This window comes from Carcharodon carcharias, chromosome 17 (genome assembly GCF_017639515.1).
Source record: "Carcharodon carcharias isolate sCarCar2 chromosome 17, sCarCar2.pri, whole genome shotgun sequence".
Taxonomy (NCBI): domain Eukaryota; kingdom Metazoa; phylum Chordata; class Chondrichthyes; order Lamniformes; family Lamnidae; genus Carcharodon; species Carcharodon carcharias.
The window spans coordinates 6,040,876-6,056,993 of NC_054483.1; the positions used below are offsets into that span (position 1 = coordinate 6,040,876).

Genomic DNA, 16,118 nt, shown 5'->3' on the forward strand with positions numbered 1-16,118 from the left:
ATTTTTCAGGATTTAAGTTATAGTACATGTTCCAAGCAGCAGAAAATAGTCATTACGTTTACATTCATTCATTCACTGCATAGGTCGTTGAAATTTTAAAAAAGTACTGCCATCTTCACAACCAGTTTATTCACAGACGACCTGCAAACTCCGCTGAACATCCTGCAAAATAAAAATAATGCCCACTTGATCCCCACCAGCCCTCACAACGTTACCCACCTGCACTTCAAAAAAAAAAAATCAGATGGATCTTTCAGTCTAGCACAGGTTCCCGATCGCTGACCAAATCACCATTTCTACGGGTACTCAGTATTGCTCCTAAAAAAAAAGTGACTCCGGCTTGTATCCTGGCATCCGTACATCAGTGTTCAAATCAAGCAGCCATTCCTCACAACAGAAAGGTCCATGATCGAAGAGAGTTTTTGTGAAGACTGTTCCAAGTCACTGAGTTTTGGTTGTGTAGAATGTATGGGACTCCACCTGCACCCCCCCTCCCCAATACCGGCTGATTGCATTCAACGTACTGGAAGCCACTTGTTTTCTGTTTGCGAAGCGTCTTTGACAATAGTGTTCTTTCACTCAACAGCATAAAATTTCAGTAACGCCCAGTCCCCAGTCATACAGTGGTGGAGGAGTTCGAGACTGCACGTGTGGGAAAGGGCAATAAAAGATGGGGACACAAAAGGTCTTAGTGTACAGTCCAAATGCCAGGGATCATATTGCACAGATTCCTTGAGGAAGCACAAGAGGTTACATTATCCATTTTCATAAGAACTCCTTTAACATTCAGTGAGGAAGTTGCTTCAAACCCATTACCGATCAATAATCTCCTCACAACGGGGCAGGGTTTTCCAGTCCCACCCAACATCGGCATTGTCCGATCCCGCCGAAACCCAACGGACTTTTGGCTGAGCTGTCGAATCTCCCAAGGACAGTCCCAACACGACAGGGCCGGAAAATTCCCGGTCAATGCTGCTGGAAACGCGAGCTGGCATCAGTAATTACGCATTCGTCTGTACCCCGACTCAACAACAAAAACCCATCACCCTTCGTTGTCTGAGAATACGCCTAGGAACTGCCCCGAGATGTATTTATCACCTTACGACCTGCGGAAGCCTTTCTGGCTGGATGCTTGGTTGCCAATCTCAACCGAGCCCTGGGAGGGGGGGGGGGGAAGAGGGGCATCTGTAGCAAGAGAGTCCCTGCTTCTCACTCAGAGTGATCCCCAAGCCACTCAAGTCTCCCCAGATTGCACTTGTGGTAAGCTCCCGCTGTACCCTGCCCACCAATGGATCTGTGATAAATAAAGAGAAACGACACAAGCATTTCAACTGTCAGCCTGAAACAGTTTAAACCGTTGGAAGATTGGGATTTCTTCACAGTGGCATTAGTGAGTGAGCATGCGGCAATAACTCTCCAGGTGCAGATTGCAAATACTTGTGGTTCCCCACCCCCTCCGACTCCCTTGGTACAGCAAAAGGTTTTCCAGTTCTATTACAGGAAGCACCTTCAAATTTGCATTTGCGTATGTTTGCAGTCCTCAGACCATCCGGAGGACAGGCAGAATGGAATTAAACCAATGTTTGAAGAGGATAAAGAGAGAAAAATGGGGAGCCCAAACAGTTACAAACACGCACGTGCCAACCCCGGTTCTTTCAGGCGAGACAGAGTTTCTGCAGTTGATCATACGATGGAGATACAGCCGAAGCCCTGCCGCTTTACCCCAGCTCACAGCTATTTAGATCAGGTCTTTTAGCAAGCTTTGCACTGATCCCAATCAGCCCCTACTTAAAGTTATTTGCATAACGCTCACAAGAGCTCTTTGTTCCAGTGTTTTCCGCCCATTGTTGTCCATTTTGAAAGAGTTGCACCGTGAAGTTGGGTTGCACAAGTCCAAGGATGCATTTCTGCATTAGGCAGAAGCTGACGCAGTGCAGATTGATCCAAGGAATACCCCTCACCACCCGGCAAAGCCCGACTGTTCATAAAACCCTAACTCCTCTATCCAAAAAGCGTTTGGAAAACAACCCTGATTTTTTATTTTATAAAAAAAACGCTAAAATCATTTAACAAGTCCCAACCCATATTTGCACAGAATCTGTAGGTACATTTAAATCTCAATATATTAAATTATATTAAATAATCTATATTCATATTAATATACACCAGCCCTAAATGCTGATGAATAACGTGCCTGTCATCCACCTAAAAAAAAGTCACCAAGAGGAAGAAGTTGGAAACCTCAGGCATCTGACTGAAGGCCGATTATATGACACTTTTCACAGCTCACCCTCCAAAGCAGAGTCTCAAATCCAATCCAGTGTAATGTCCCAAACTGGGTACTGGATTAACCAGGTTCAAGGACTAGTTTCGTTCAACACACAGCTGTTAATGGGGCCACCCCTCATCACGGCTAGGCTTGCTCCAAGAGCAATGAGCAAAAGGTAGCGAGTTGCAGACTCTGCCATGCTTTGGTCAAACCTTTCATCCAAAAGGTCTCTTTGGAGGTAACAGCTAGACAGTGCGATCTTAAATTCGGTGAGCCAAAAATCAGCACGTACTTGCATCACATATCTACCTCGGTCCAATCAATCAGTCTCCCTTCAGAGTCAAAGGGGTTGGAGAGTGGTCAGAGGGGGAAGAGGAAAGAGGCAAGATAATCGTATTGGAGCAAAGCAGAAAGGTACACGTGATTAAAATTAGCTCTGAAACAACTAACAATCAATATTCACCCATTTTAAAAATTAAACTTAAAAAGATATACTTGTCCGAAAAAAAACCAAACATAAAAATTATTTTCTTTGACGGATTGTAACCTGCCCTTCTCCCATCATTTATAAAACCGCAAACAATTACCGGGAGTCAGGTGGCTACAAAAGGAAATTGTGAAGCTTTTAACTTTGTGGAACTTTTGACAGCCCAAATCTCTCAGCTGAAGGATTGGAGATGGGAGCAGCAATGACTCAGGGGTGCTCAGTTGGAACCACCAGGGGAAAAATGAAGACTCTGCCCGTATTCTCACCAAAGCAAAGCTCAAATCTCTCTTCAGCCGAGTAGCATCAGGGCCACAGAGCAACAATTCCTCTCCTCGAGAAACCTGGGGCAAACCTGAGCACAAACCCCGGGTGAGTTGGAGGTGACCGACACCGTGCGCACTCACCCAGTCTAACGATGAAGGACATATCTGACCACTGCATTTCGGTCTACAGAACTAAAACAATCTGGAATATTACCAGTCGAGGGCTCTCCCATCCAAGCACAGCAGATAGGGAGCTTGGTTTATTCCCCAGCTCGAGGTGGGGTGGGGGGGGGGGGGGGTGGGGTGGAATTAAAAAGTCAATTAAAGAAATATCAATTTTTGTGTCGAGCGTCACATCATTAACTTTCCAAACTGATATTACAAAATATAGTTTGGCCAAACCCTCCCACTTCACATTAGGCAATTGCTTCTCAGTTCAACGTTAACCACTACGTGGTGGATAGTTGAGCTTTAAACAGCCCTTAACACACACGAGACACCAACAACCGGTAAGGGTACCAAACCCAACGTTTACAATGTGGCCTCACGGCTTCCCTCCCTTAGGGCTAATAATCTGCGGCACATCAGATTTATTTTTTGGCACAAAGGCCCAGCACTGTGTCAGAAATTGCGTACCGACGAGGGGCAGGGAGGTCTCACAACATGGTGGCCTCATCGTGCCTAGGGCGATGGGGGACGATCAGTGTGCATTCCGTTCGCTAGTCTACACACACGCACACACACACTCCTGCTTGGTGGCAGGGTGCACTCGCACGTTCGCTGCAGCAAGTGAAAACTAGAGGGAATTCAGAGTTCAGCAGGGGGTGGGGGTGATTCTCAAAGGAGTTTTACAAATGGGCAGGGTGGGCATTTGATTTTTGTAAAGACAGGTGGTTTGGGAGGTTGGGGGGGTGGGGGGGGGGGTGTTAGGTGAGAAAGGACCAAGCTCAGTGGGGGTGCGGTGGTAGGTGAGAAAGGACCAAGCTCAGTCAAATCAATTCCTTTCTCCTTGACCGCCCGGTGCCATCTACTCAAGTCTGAGGCTTCACCCAACCAAACAAACCATTTTAAGCCCCAAAAGCACGATTAGAGAGAGCGACGGGAGCTCCGACTGTTCTGTCACCCGGAACCGTTTTCTCCGAGAGTCCAGCCAGCACTTAGAGAGTTGGGGGGCGGAGGGGAGATTTGAAAACAAAAAACGCACTGAACCAAAAATTAAACCCCACACAGGCAACACAGCGGAAGCTCCAGGTCAGAAACCTGTTTTCCCCTGAAGGGAATAAATCACTCTGCAATCCCTGGGCCAGTTACAAAGCGTCATCTGTCAATATTCAGGTAGCAGCACGGCTGACGTCAGCTTCCTCTTCACTACACGGCCTCTTTCCCCAGCACCCCCCCAACCCCACCACCACCACCCCCCCCCACTTGTCCGTCACACTCGCTCGGCCTTCCTGTTGGGCTGGTATGAAACACGCAGGATGTTGGGGGTTTCCTCCATCACCCGGACCAGCAGGTTGTCGATGTAACTCTCCAGCTCTCGGACGTGGCAGTCCTTCTTGGAGATGACATCTTTCTGCTTCAGAACCAGCTGGATCAGCTCGTCGTGTGTAAGCTGTGCGTACGCAGCAGCAGGATCGGATGGATCATAGCCCTTGAAAAAGGGGAGGGGGGGGTTGGTTGGGGAGGTAGGAGAGAGAAATGTTAAACTTGACAAACGATGGAGAAAGCAAACTTTTAAATCAAAATCATGACAGGCGTGGAGTAGATCGGGAGAAAAAAAAGTTTTCCCACTGGTGGAAGGATTGAGAACCAGGAGGACACAGATTTTAAAAGGTAACTGGCAAAAAGATGACACGAGGGAAAAAAAAACTACTTAATTTTTTTAAAAACGCGGCGAGCGGTTAGGATCTGGAGTGCACTGCCCGAGTGTGGCAGACGCAGGGTCATTCGAGGCTTTCAAATGGGAATTGGACAATTCTCTGAACAGGAAGAACGTGCAGGGTTATGGGGAGAAGGCGGGGTGGGTGGGGGGATTGCTCCATTCGAGGGCCAGCACAGATGCGATGGGCCAAATGGCCTCCTCCTGTGCTGTAACCATTCTATGACTCTTGTAATGCAGGAAACACCGCAGCCAGTTTGTGCACAGCAAGCTCCCAAAACACAATGTGATAACGACCGAATAATCTGTTTTTGTGATGTCCTTTGGCCCCCCTTGCTCTTCTCTGGAAGTGCTGTGGGACCTTTTATAATACAGCCAAACATCCAAAAGAGGGCAACTACAACAGGGCAGCACACCCCCAGTACAGCACTTAACTATTAGGTTTAATGTGTGCGTCCTGGAGGGGAACTTGAACCAGGAACCTTGTGACTCAGAGGCAAGTTGCACTACCCGCCCAGCCATGGTTGACACACTTGATAGGAACTGTTCCCCATCAAAAAGGAACAAGATAGGTCCACTGGTCTTGTGATCCACCCAATTCTCCAACACTTCAGGGATAGTAACAGTAAGAACCTGGCACCAAATGTTTTTGTTCAGTCTTTTTCTTGTTGGATTTTGAACAACTTTGACCAATGCTTTTGACGCTGAGCGAAGAATCTCATTGTTTCCTCATTTTCCCCATTACACAAAAGCATCATTGTACCCAGAAGCTTTCCGTCTTAAATTACTGCCGGGCTCAGGACTCCTAGGAGTCCCATCGTCACTTGCTGAGGTAGGGTGCTATAGGCACTGCTGCGGTTTGGGATGTTCCCACTCTTCATGCAGAGGGCACAGAGGGTGCATCTGTGGAAACCGAATATACTCTTATCCAACATGCACACAGGATCACCCCTCCCCATCCCGAGCGCCAGGCCAGGTGTCACTGAACAGTGATTGACAGCGCTAAGCCACTCTGCCCAGTGTTGCCCTCATCAACACACCAAATGTAATGAGGACTCGCTGAGTCAGTGAGCTCAAACTACGTAACTAAAGCAGACAGAGTGTGGAGGAGGAATAAACAGGGAGCATTCTACTCCATCCAAGCTGGAAATTCAATTCAACGCAAACATTTAGGCCCCATTAACACAGTTGGAAATTTATCATCTCCACAGGGACTGACAGCGACTGCCAAATGCTTGGGATTTAGTCCGAGTGCAGAAATGTCACACAGGAAAATGAACTTAAACGGGGCAAAGAGCAGGAAATCAGATGTCGACCCCCTCCCTGCTCTCCCAGACTCACAGTGCAATCGTGGCACTCATATACCCATCTCCCTAAGGCAGCCAGTGGACAGGCAGATCCCCAAGAGTAACATTCCCATCACCACCACCACACACCCCCCACCCCGGCCCTGTGCCCCCACCCCAAATCCATCTTCAGACTTCAACCCTCCCCCAAATCCACAATTGGTAAGAGTTTCATATAACTACCTCCGGAAATATTTTATGTTTTCAAAGTTTTGCAAGGGGAAATGGGGAGTTGGGAGAAGTTAAGTTCATTCCTGGGACGTGGGCTTCGCTGGTTAGCCCAGTATTTGTTGCCCACCCCTCGTTGCCTGTGAGAAGGTGATGGTGATCCGCCTGCAACTGAGTGTCTTGCTCGGCCATTTCAGAGGACAGTTTACAGTCGACCACATTGCTGTGGGTCTGGAGTCACTTGTAGGCCAGACTGGGTAAGGACAGCAGATTTCCTTCCCTAAAGGACACGAGTGAACCAGATGGGGTTTTTAACAAAACCCTGGTAGGCTCACGATTAGTAATAATGAGACTAAATGCAAGACTTTATTCCACATTTATTGATTAATTGAATTTAAATTCCTCCACTGCTGTGGTGGGATTTGAACTCATATCTCCAGAGCCTGAGTACAGGCCTCTGGATTACTAGTCCAGCGACATAACCACCATGCTACCATCCCAGTCACTTTATTACAGAGCCTGGAGGTTCCAAGATATTTTCCCCTCGCCCAAAGCCAAACCAACTCAGGCTCCCACCACCGCACTCTGAAACCTCTTGCAAATGGCATGGTCTTCGTTCACTCACGAGAATCAGGAGAGGCTTCAGAAACAGCGAGCGGGACCAGGTGAAGAGTAAGCTGCTGGGCAGCTCCCTATCCATAAACAAACGACGCATAGTTAGCATGCGTCTGCTGCATCTAGAGATTGGGAAATCAGTCTCAGGCTTCTTGTGGGGACCACTGGTGGGGCTTCCTACAACTCCGAGGCACTTCAATTCCCGGAGTACAAAACCCGAGAATGTGATCCTTAATTACAAAATGACTGATTGCGACAATATTTAATTTAATATTTCATCTAATATTTCTGATGACTCAGCTTCCTTCACCTAATCGACTAGTTATCCACTAACTATCAAGTGGAGTGCAGTCATTGTTGAACTTTTGAGGTTACAGACCAAAAAGCTTCAAATTGCCAAATTCCCAATCAAAGCCTTTAGCTCCCTGCCAAGGAGTCAAAAGCATGACTTCACAAGATAGCAAAGTCTCCACCACCCCACCTTATCCCTGCACAGTCAATATGTTTAATTATTAACACTAAGTGGCACCAAGATTTAAGGCACATTTGGAAACTTGCATCCCAGGATTAAAGTAGACTCATCTTTAGCAAAAGATAAATGCAGGGTTGGGGACTGTGCACTCTCCAGGTCTCTCTCCCTGCGCCCTTGGTCTGTCTACACTGATAATCTCTCACCACATCACAGTCAGGCATAAAAAAAACCCCATAAGAAACGAGGAGGAGGAGGCATTCAGCCTGCTCCACCAGTCACGGCTGATCTGATTGTGACCTGAACTCTACCTTCCTATCTGCCCCCCCACCCCCAATTACCCTTGAATCCCTCCCCCCCCCGTCAATCAAAAACCTATCAACTCTGCATTCAATATATTCAGTGATCCAGCTTCCACTGCTCTCCAGGAGAGAGAATTACAAATGCTCAGAGAAGAAGCTCCTCCTCATCTCCATCTTAAATGGGAGACCCTTTATTTTGGAACTGTGCCCCACCCCACCCCAGTTCTAGATTCCCATCGCACCCGCTCCCCCCCCAACCTTCCCTACCACGCACACCACCTACCCCCCCCCACCCCACGAGGGGGAAACATCTTCTCAGCATCTCTCCTGCCAAATCCCCTTAGAACCTTATACGGTTCAACAAGGTGAAGCAGCCTCGGAACTTTCTGGATCTTAAATTCCTCCCGCCGACATGACCGACAACCTTCTCCACAATTCCGCCCCCACCACCAGCCTCACCTTGAGAAGGGTTTGACTTTCACTGAGGCCCAACAAGTGTCCGGTTGAAGATTTGGGCACCGGAGCATCTGCAGCCTTGATGCTGGTTTTCAGAATATCCTTGGAGCTCGCCTCATGCGTCCTGGTCTTGGCAGCGCTCATGGGCTTCACAGGATGAGGTCTGGGAGAGAGAAAAAAAAAAGGAATTTAAAAAGCTTAAAAACCTACGCCTGTTTAGAAAGAAACTAGGACACTTTACCGCGCCAGGGCGGATTTTGAGTGCTTCGTTCTCTCTGCTCGGTCTATTCACCAGTTCTTCCATGTCCGTTTGGAAGGCCCCCCACCCCCCCCAACCCCCACCCCCACGATTTGAGCAATCATGTGTCATTCCATTTATTCAGCTGCTTGTGGGTTGTGGGAGGGGTGGAGAAATCATAACTAACACGTCAACATTGCTCAAGTTCCTGCATAAGCCTGCGGGGGGCTGACAACCGTCAGCCGTGGCTCTGCAGGTAGTTCACTAGTTTCAGAGTCAGTCGGCCATGGGCTTAAGTCCCACGACAAGGTAGCTGCATTAGGCATTTCAAAAGTGCTTCACTGGCTGTAAAGTACTTGGGAACATCCTGGGGTCAAGAGAGCCCCTATTTAAATGCAAGTCCTTTCTTTAAAATAAAAAGGAGGAAAATGGGAGAGGGCGGGCAGAGAATTAGTAACTTTTTTTTTTTGGCACCGCCACACTCGACAGGGCAGGTCTGCCCATCCGGCGCGTACACAGCCAATTGTACCACGAAGTGGTGCGTTCAAAGTGAAGCATTTACAACTCCTCCTGCTCAAAGGCTTGGGATCCCAAAGCAGCATTAAAAGTGCAAGGGATGTCCTGAAAAGACTCTGGCGTGCCAGCTGAGCTTGGGGTGGGTTGGGGTGAGGGTCTACACTTCTTCTCAATCGCTGGCCCAGTGCATTCTGCACAGGTAAGTGCGTCCTCAGTAAACTATGAACCAGCGGAAGGTGTGTGAGAAAAAGTGCTCATACTTGTATGTTTATTATGCGTCGATCTGCACCCGCTCATGGTCCGGATTAACGCTGCGTAAAAGTGCATGGAATGGATCGAGACACGTTACTGAACACTTCCCTGCAACTACAGGTAGGTAAAAAAAAAAGCTGCACTCTAAGTTACAATTAACTTACCTTCGGAAGATCAAGCTAAGCAAGTATAAATATCACTGTGTAGACGAATAGAAGCAGATTCCAAAAAATAACATTAGTTTGTGGGATGTGGGCGTCGCCGGCTGGGCCAGCATTTATTGCCCCTCGAGAGGGTGGTGGCGAGCTGCCTACTTGAATCGCTGCAGTCCATGTGGTGTAGGTACACCCACAGTGCTGTTAGGGAGGGAGGGAGTTCCAGGATTTTGACCCAGTGACAGTGAGGGAACGGTGATATATTTCCAAATCAGGATGGTGAGTGACTTGGAGGGGAACTTGCATGCGGTGGTGTTCCCATCTATCTGCTGCCCATGTAGATGGCAGAGGTTGTGGGTTTGAAAGATGCTGTTGAAGGAGCCTTGGTGAATTGCTGCAGTGCATCTTGTAGATGATACACACTGCTGCTACTGTGCGTCAGTGGAGGAGGGAATGAGTGCTTAAGGTGGTAGATGGGGTGCCGAACAAGCGAGCTGCTGGGTCTTGGATGGTGTCGAGCTTCTTGTGTTGTGGGAGCTGCACTCATCCAGGCAAGCGGAGAGTATTTCATCACACTCCTGACTTGTGCCTTGTAGATGGTGGACAGCATTTGGGGAGTCAGGAGGTGATTTACTTGCCACAGGGTTCCCAGGCTCTGGCTGCAAGAGCAAGTCACAGTATTTATATGGTTAGTCCAGTTCAGTTTCTGCTCAATAGTAACCACCCCTCCAGGTTGTTTATAGTGGGGGAATTCAGTGATGGTAATGCCATTGAATGTCAAAAGGTGGCTAGACTCTCTCTCGTGGGAGATGGTCATTGGCTGGCACTTGTGGTACAATTGTTATCTGTCGCTTATCAGCCCAGGTCTGAATATTGTCCAGGTCTTGCTGCATTTGGACATGGACTGCTTCAGTATCTGAGGAGTCGCGAATGGTGCTGAACATTGTGCAATCAGCAGCAAACATCCCCACGTCTAACCTTATGATGGAAGGAAGGTCATTGATGAAGCAGCTGAAGATGGTTGGGCCAAGGACACTACCCTGAGGAACTCCTGCAGTGATGTCCTGGGACTGAAATGATTGACTTCAAACAACCACAGCCATTTTCCTAGATAAGACTCCAACCAGTGGAGAGTTTTCCCCTCGATTCCCATGGACTTCAGTTTTGCTAGGACTCCTTGATGCCACTCTGTCAAATGCGGCCTTGATGTCACCTCATACCTCGAGTTCAAATCTTTTGTCCATGTTTGGACCAAGGCAATAATGAAGTCTGCAGCTGAGTGACCCTGGAGGAACTAAATGAGCAATGAGCAGGTTATTGGTGCATAAATGGGCAGCCCTGTCAATGGCACCTCCCATCACTTTGCTAATGATTTGAGTGCAGGATGAAAAGAGCAATAATTGGGGCAGCATTGGATCTGTCCTGCTTTTTGTGGACAGGACATACCTCGGCAATTCTTAAATCATAATTTTCAAATGCCTCCATAGCCTCACTCCCTCCCTATCTCTGTAATCTCCTCCAGCCCCACAACCCTCCGAGATCTCTGTACTCCTCTAATTCCGGACTCTGGAGCATCCCTGATTTTAATCTCTCCACCATCAGTGGCCGTGCCTTCAGCTGCCTGGGCCCCAAGCTCTGGAATTCCCTCCCTACACCTCTACTTAAAGGCCCTCCTTAAAACCCGCCTCTTTGACTAAGCCTCTGGCCATCTGCCCTTCTAAGCACTTCGATCCGGCTGGTTGTGGGATCGCTCAGCTCTGTCGATCGCAGGCTGCGTCCGCTGTTTAGCACACATGCAGTTGTGTTGTAGCTTCACTAGCTTGGCACCTCACGTTTTGGCATTGGATCAATACTTGAAAGAGGAAAAAAAAATTGCTGGGCAATGGGGAAAGAACAAGGAAGTGGAACTAATCGGTGCGCTCCTTCAAAGAGCCAGCACAGGCACAATGGGCCGAATGGCCTCCTTCTGATACTATTAGGAGATTCTCGCATAACCACAAAGGCCTTTGTCTTGTAGTCTTGCTTGACACTTTCAATTAATAATTAACTCCACCCCATAGGTGTCATGGAAGCATTATTTCCCCCAAAGCCACTGAAGTCCGGACTCTCCGCCAATATGGTGCAGTAAAGGTCTCCGGAGAGAAACTAGCCTGTAACCACTCCCCAAACCCAGTCTCTCTCACCTCAGTCATCTTGCTTCCACCCTGCAACTGCTGCACAAAGGATAAAGAGAGCAAGCCAAATAAAATTGGGCGTAATTATCCAACAAAACAAAGGGGGGGGTTGGAAAAAAAAAATCTCAACACCAATGAAGCTTGAGGGTATTTTCAAAAGGCAGGTCATTTTATAAACCTAAGCTAACTCAACCTCACCTGCGTCTGGAAGAGACTGCTGACCCACTGCTTTGTGACTGAATTGGTTGTGTCTCCGTGGGCGAAACTCGAGCCTGAAGCAGCCTCTTCTGGCCAGAGTGTTCCACTTCAGGTGAATTCCCTGCTGATGGCTTTACCAAGCAAATGGCATCAGTCACAGGTGGCGTGGACTGGGAGAAAGGCGGTGGAGACAAAGATCGAGGTAGCAGAGAAACGCAAGGCCCAGCAGGAGAGGCCGAAGGCAGAGGGAAAACTATGGTGGAAAGGGGAGGAACCGCAACTGAGCTTTTGGACATCTCCGGCTTGTGTTCATCGGAAGATTCTTCACTCAAGTCCAAGATGGAATTGTTCTGCAAAGAGTGTGACACGCTGTGGCAAAGACCTGAGGAATCCAGTTTGATCACCAGATCATCAGGGCCTTTCTGGGCCTTCGTGGATATTTGCGACCTTCCGCTTTTGTCAACAAGCGTTGGGATCTGATCAAAAGATTTCCTCCTCTTCTCCAGGGTGATCATCGCGTCATCTGTTTCAGGTCTGCTGACTGATGGTTCCCGCAGCCCGGAGTCGCTGCCTGCGATTTCTTCCGTTGTCTTCAGCTGCGAAGCACCCAGATGTTCCGAGTCAGCGGTTAGGTTTTTGACCAGATCGGGTTTTGGGTCAGGGGGAGGAGGAGAAGGAGGAGGAGGAGTGTGGTCTTGCATTTCCTGAGAGAGAACACCAGCGGCAGGTTCAGACAGAGACAGTGGAGATTCCAGCCACCTTGCAGTCTCAGTTGTGGGTGCCGTATGGCCGCCTCCTGTGGAGTCTTCCACCTTTTCGGGGATAAGCGGCAGGCCACCAGGATGTACAACGGAATGGCTTTCCCCTTCCGTGACTGGATAATCATCAGCTTCACCCTCGGACGCATCGCGTGCGGAAATAGCGGAAGTTTGTTCTTCAAACCCAACCGATGTGGCACTCGGGTCATTTTCCTTTGGACTGCTGGCTGAGGAATCATTGGCAGGATCCCCCACTCCCAAAGCGAAATCGGTACCTCCAATCTCAGAGGGTACGGTTAACGGTTCCAGGCTGTAGTTAGCATCCCTCTCAAAAGACATCAAGTCGTCACTCGGTATTTCCTGAGGGGAACGCGGCGAATCGTCATTAGCAATAACTCTAGCAACATTCCTCGGCGCTGGAATAGGCGGCACCTTCCACACCTCAGCGGCCAGCGGTCCCAGATTCAACTTGCCCTCGGAGGTAGGCGCGCGATTCCTCGGTGGCACTTTGGGCGGGTCGCTAGGAACACGAGTCTCTGATGGGAGGGAGGGCAGAAGGTGGAGCAAAGGTTTCGGTTCCACGGTTACATCGCCTGGGGAGTCAGCAAGCTCAGGCTTCCCAGGTAGGGTCTGAAGTTCACCGGCCGCCAGCTCACGTGCCTCACTGCTTTCCGACTTACATTCCGGGTTTGCTTCCAGCCTCCAGTCTCCAGATAAACCTTCATAGTCCTTAATCTCCCCGGCAGAGGCTCTCTCTCCGTTGGGTGGTGGCTGCTGGTTGACATTTGTGGTGGAGCTCTTCCCGGTCAGCTCCTGAAGCAGAGCCTGAGCAGATGTCCTGCTGCTCTCCCTCCTCGGGGTTCTCACCCCCTGAGCTTTGTCCCCAGCGAGCTCTGTTGTGGAGGAGCCACTTGCTTCAGTGTTCGAAGACCTCGAAGAGCATGAGGAGGAGCTGGAACTTGGAAGGGGGGGCAAGTGGCTGGGGTCCAATTCCTTCACGGGAGACGGTGGCGATGCCGATGACTTGTGCATGGCGTTTACCGAGGCGTGCGTAGATTGGGCGTCCAGAAACATGGCAGGTGGGCTACAGGCCACTTGGAGATTGGCATAGTTAGAGTTCCTCGCCCCTTCAGTTCCCACCACTACCAGAGGAGGAGCTGAGCTAAAGGGTTCGGTTAAAGCCGAAACGAGGGGAGGGGAGGGAGGTACTAAAGGTGACAACGTTTCGGCTTTGGTTTCAGCCTTCGGAGACACCTCCAATCTGTAAAAAGTACAAAACAGCGGTCAGTGGCCTTTGCCTCTGTGTCTCTGGTGGGATTTTGCTTTGAAAAAAGGGCGGGATCAGAACTCAACAATTAAGCAAAAACATACTATTCTTTCCTTCCACTATTACGCTCTGAATCTCTGCCAGCTGCCAGCAGCATAATGGCAAAAAACCCCCAAGGTCCTAATGAAGGCATCTGAATTTAAATGGCGAGAGATTGCAGAACTCTGTGTGGTACAGAGGGATCTGGGTGTCCTGGTACAGGCATCACAAAAAGTTAGTAAGCAGATGCAGCAAGTGATTAGGAGGGCAAATGGGATGTTGGCCTTTATTGCAATGAGGGGGAATAGAATGTAAAAGTAGGGAAGTCTTGTTACAACTGTACAGAGCCTTAGGTGAGACCGCATCTGGAGTACTGTGCAGTTTTGGTCTCCTTACTCAAGGAGGGACATACTTGCCATTGGAGGCAGTTCAAGAGAAGATTCACTCAGCTGATTCCTGGGATGAAGGGGCTATTTTGTGAGGAAAGATTGAGCACGTTGGGCCTGGACTCATTGGAGTTTAGAAGAATGAGATGTGATCTTATTGGAACATATAAGATTCTGAGGGGGCTTGACAAGGCAGATGCTAAGGGTGTGTCCCCTTGTGAGGGAATCTAGAACGAGGGGGCAGAGTTTCAAAATAAGGCATCTCCATTTAAGATGGAGATGAGGAGGAATTTCTCCCCTCAGCGGCTTGTTAGCGTTTGGAATTCTCTTTCCCGGAGAGCAGTGGGAGCTGGGTCATTGAATGAATTTAAGGCTGAGTTAGAGAGATTCTGATTGACAAGGGAGTCGAGGGTTATGGGAGACAGGCAGGAAAGCAGAGTTAAGGCCACAAATCAGATTAGCCATGATGGTATCGAATGGCAGAGCAGGCTCGAGGGGCTGAATGGCCCAATCCTGCTCCTATTTCTTATGTTCTTGCATTACAAGGCCCACCCCTTGTGCACATTCATAAAATGAAAATCTCCAGATCCCCTTTTTGACCAGAATTCACGTGGCATAACTTGGCCGCCTTGTTGATCAATTTGCTCACTACACTCATTTCCTAACCCCGCCACTTCCCACTGGGACCAAAGATTGAGGGCCCGTGGCCCCTGTCCAGCCAACCATTTACCTTCCAAAAGGTTCAAGCAACGGAACGGAACCAAAGCAGGGTGTCTCCCCAAAAGAAACGCTGCTTTTTAAAAAAAAATACAGGGACAAAATACACAACAGGCTGAAACAAAACAATTCAGTGATTAAGGATTAAAATATAATTTGGGGCAAAAGCATTGGTTGCACAGAAAGCAGGAACCATCAAATGACATTATTTAAAAAGAATTCAGTCTCTCCCACATCGAGGCCAAGAGAAACATTACTGCCCTGAAAGCGGAGATTATCTTTGCACAGACTAATCCTGTTTGACAGCCAATATTTTATCTGATAAAGTTGAGCAATGAGACCAGTGTCAGGTTACAGAGGGTGTCAGCGATACCTTAACAGGCCCTTGTGCTCAATGGTTTCTGCAGATTTGGGTGTAATGTAACAGTTCTAGATGCATTATTTAACTTATTGAATAAGGATTAGACTGAAGTTCAATTGCCGATGACAACGGGGTGATACCTGCAACAGTCATTGGAATCAAGTTGTTGACTAAAGAACATAAGAAATTTGAGGAGTAGGCCATTCAGCCCCTCGAGCCTGCTCTGCCATTCAACAAGATCATGGCTGATCTACAACCTCAACTCCACCTACCTGTGCTATCCCCATATCCCTCAATTTCCAAAAATCTCTCATCCTCTGCCTTGAATACACTCAACGAGCATCCACTCTCTCTGGGGTAGAGAATTCCAAAGATTCACAACCCTCTGAGTGAAGAGCTTTCTCCTCATCTCAGTCCTAGAGGGACCAACCCCTCAATCTGAGGCTGTGTTCTAGATTCTCCAGCCACAGGGGAAATGTTTTCTCTGCACCCATCTACCCCGTCAAGCCCCTTATTAAAGAACTTGATGTGTTTCAATGAGGTCATCACTCATTCTTCTAAACTCCAGCAATTTGGGCAGAGTCTACTCAATCCTTCATCATAGGACAATCCTCCCCTTCCCAGGAACCAGTTGAGTGCACCTTTGTGACAACGAACACTTCAAGGTTGGCTCCAAGACAGACTTAGAAACAAAACAGAGGAAAACAGCAGCAGAGACCAGCACCACTGCAAGGCAGGGCTGCACAAGCGGACTCCAACGCCAAACAACAGTCAAAATGACACCAGAGACCAGACACTAGTGA

The 16,118-nt window shown here is 48.6% G+C and overlaps 1 protein-coding gene across 4 annotated transcripts in view; it reads right to left on the reverse strand.

Moving 5' to 3' along the window:
• Nucleotides 1-3,322: 3,322 nt before the first annotated feature.
• LOC121289814 (rab11 family-interacting protein 1-like) overlaps nt 3,323-16,118 on the reverse strand; it is a 38,132-nt gene continuing 25,336 nt past the window's right edge. For 3 of the 4 annotated variants that reach the window (XM_041209675.1, XM_041209674.1, XM_041209673.1), the window contains exons 5-7: nt 11,788-13,806; nt 8,258-8,417; nt 3,323-4,670 (exon numbers count right to left, since the gene is read on the reverse strand). In XM_041209675.1, coding sequence (XP_041065609.1) covers nt 4,452-4,670; nt 8,258-8,417; nt 11,788-13,806 — 2,398 coding nt within the window. In that variant the 3' untranslated portion in view covers nt 3,323-4,451. The remainder of the gene's footprint in view (nt 4,671-8,257; nt 8,418-11,787; nt 13,807-16,118) is intronic. The other variant, XM_041209676.1, reaches the window with a different exon arrangement.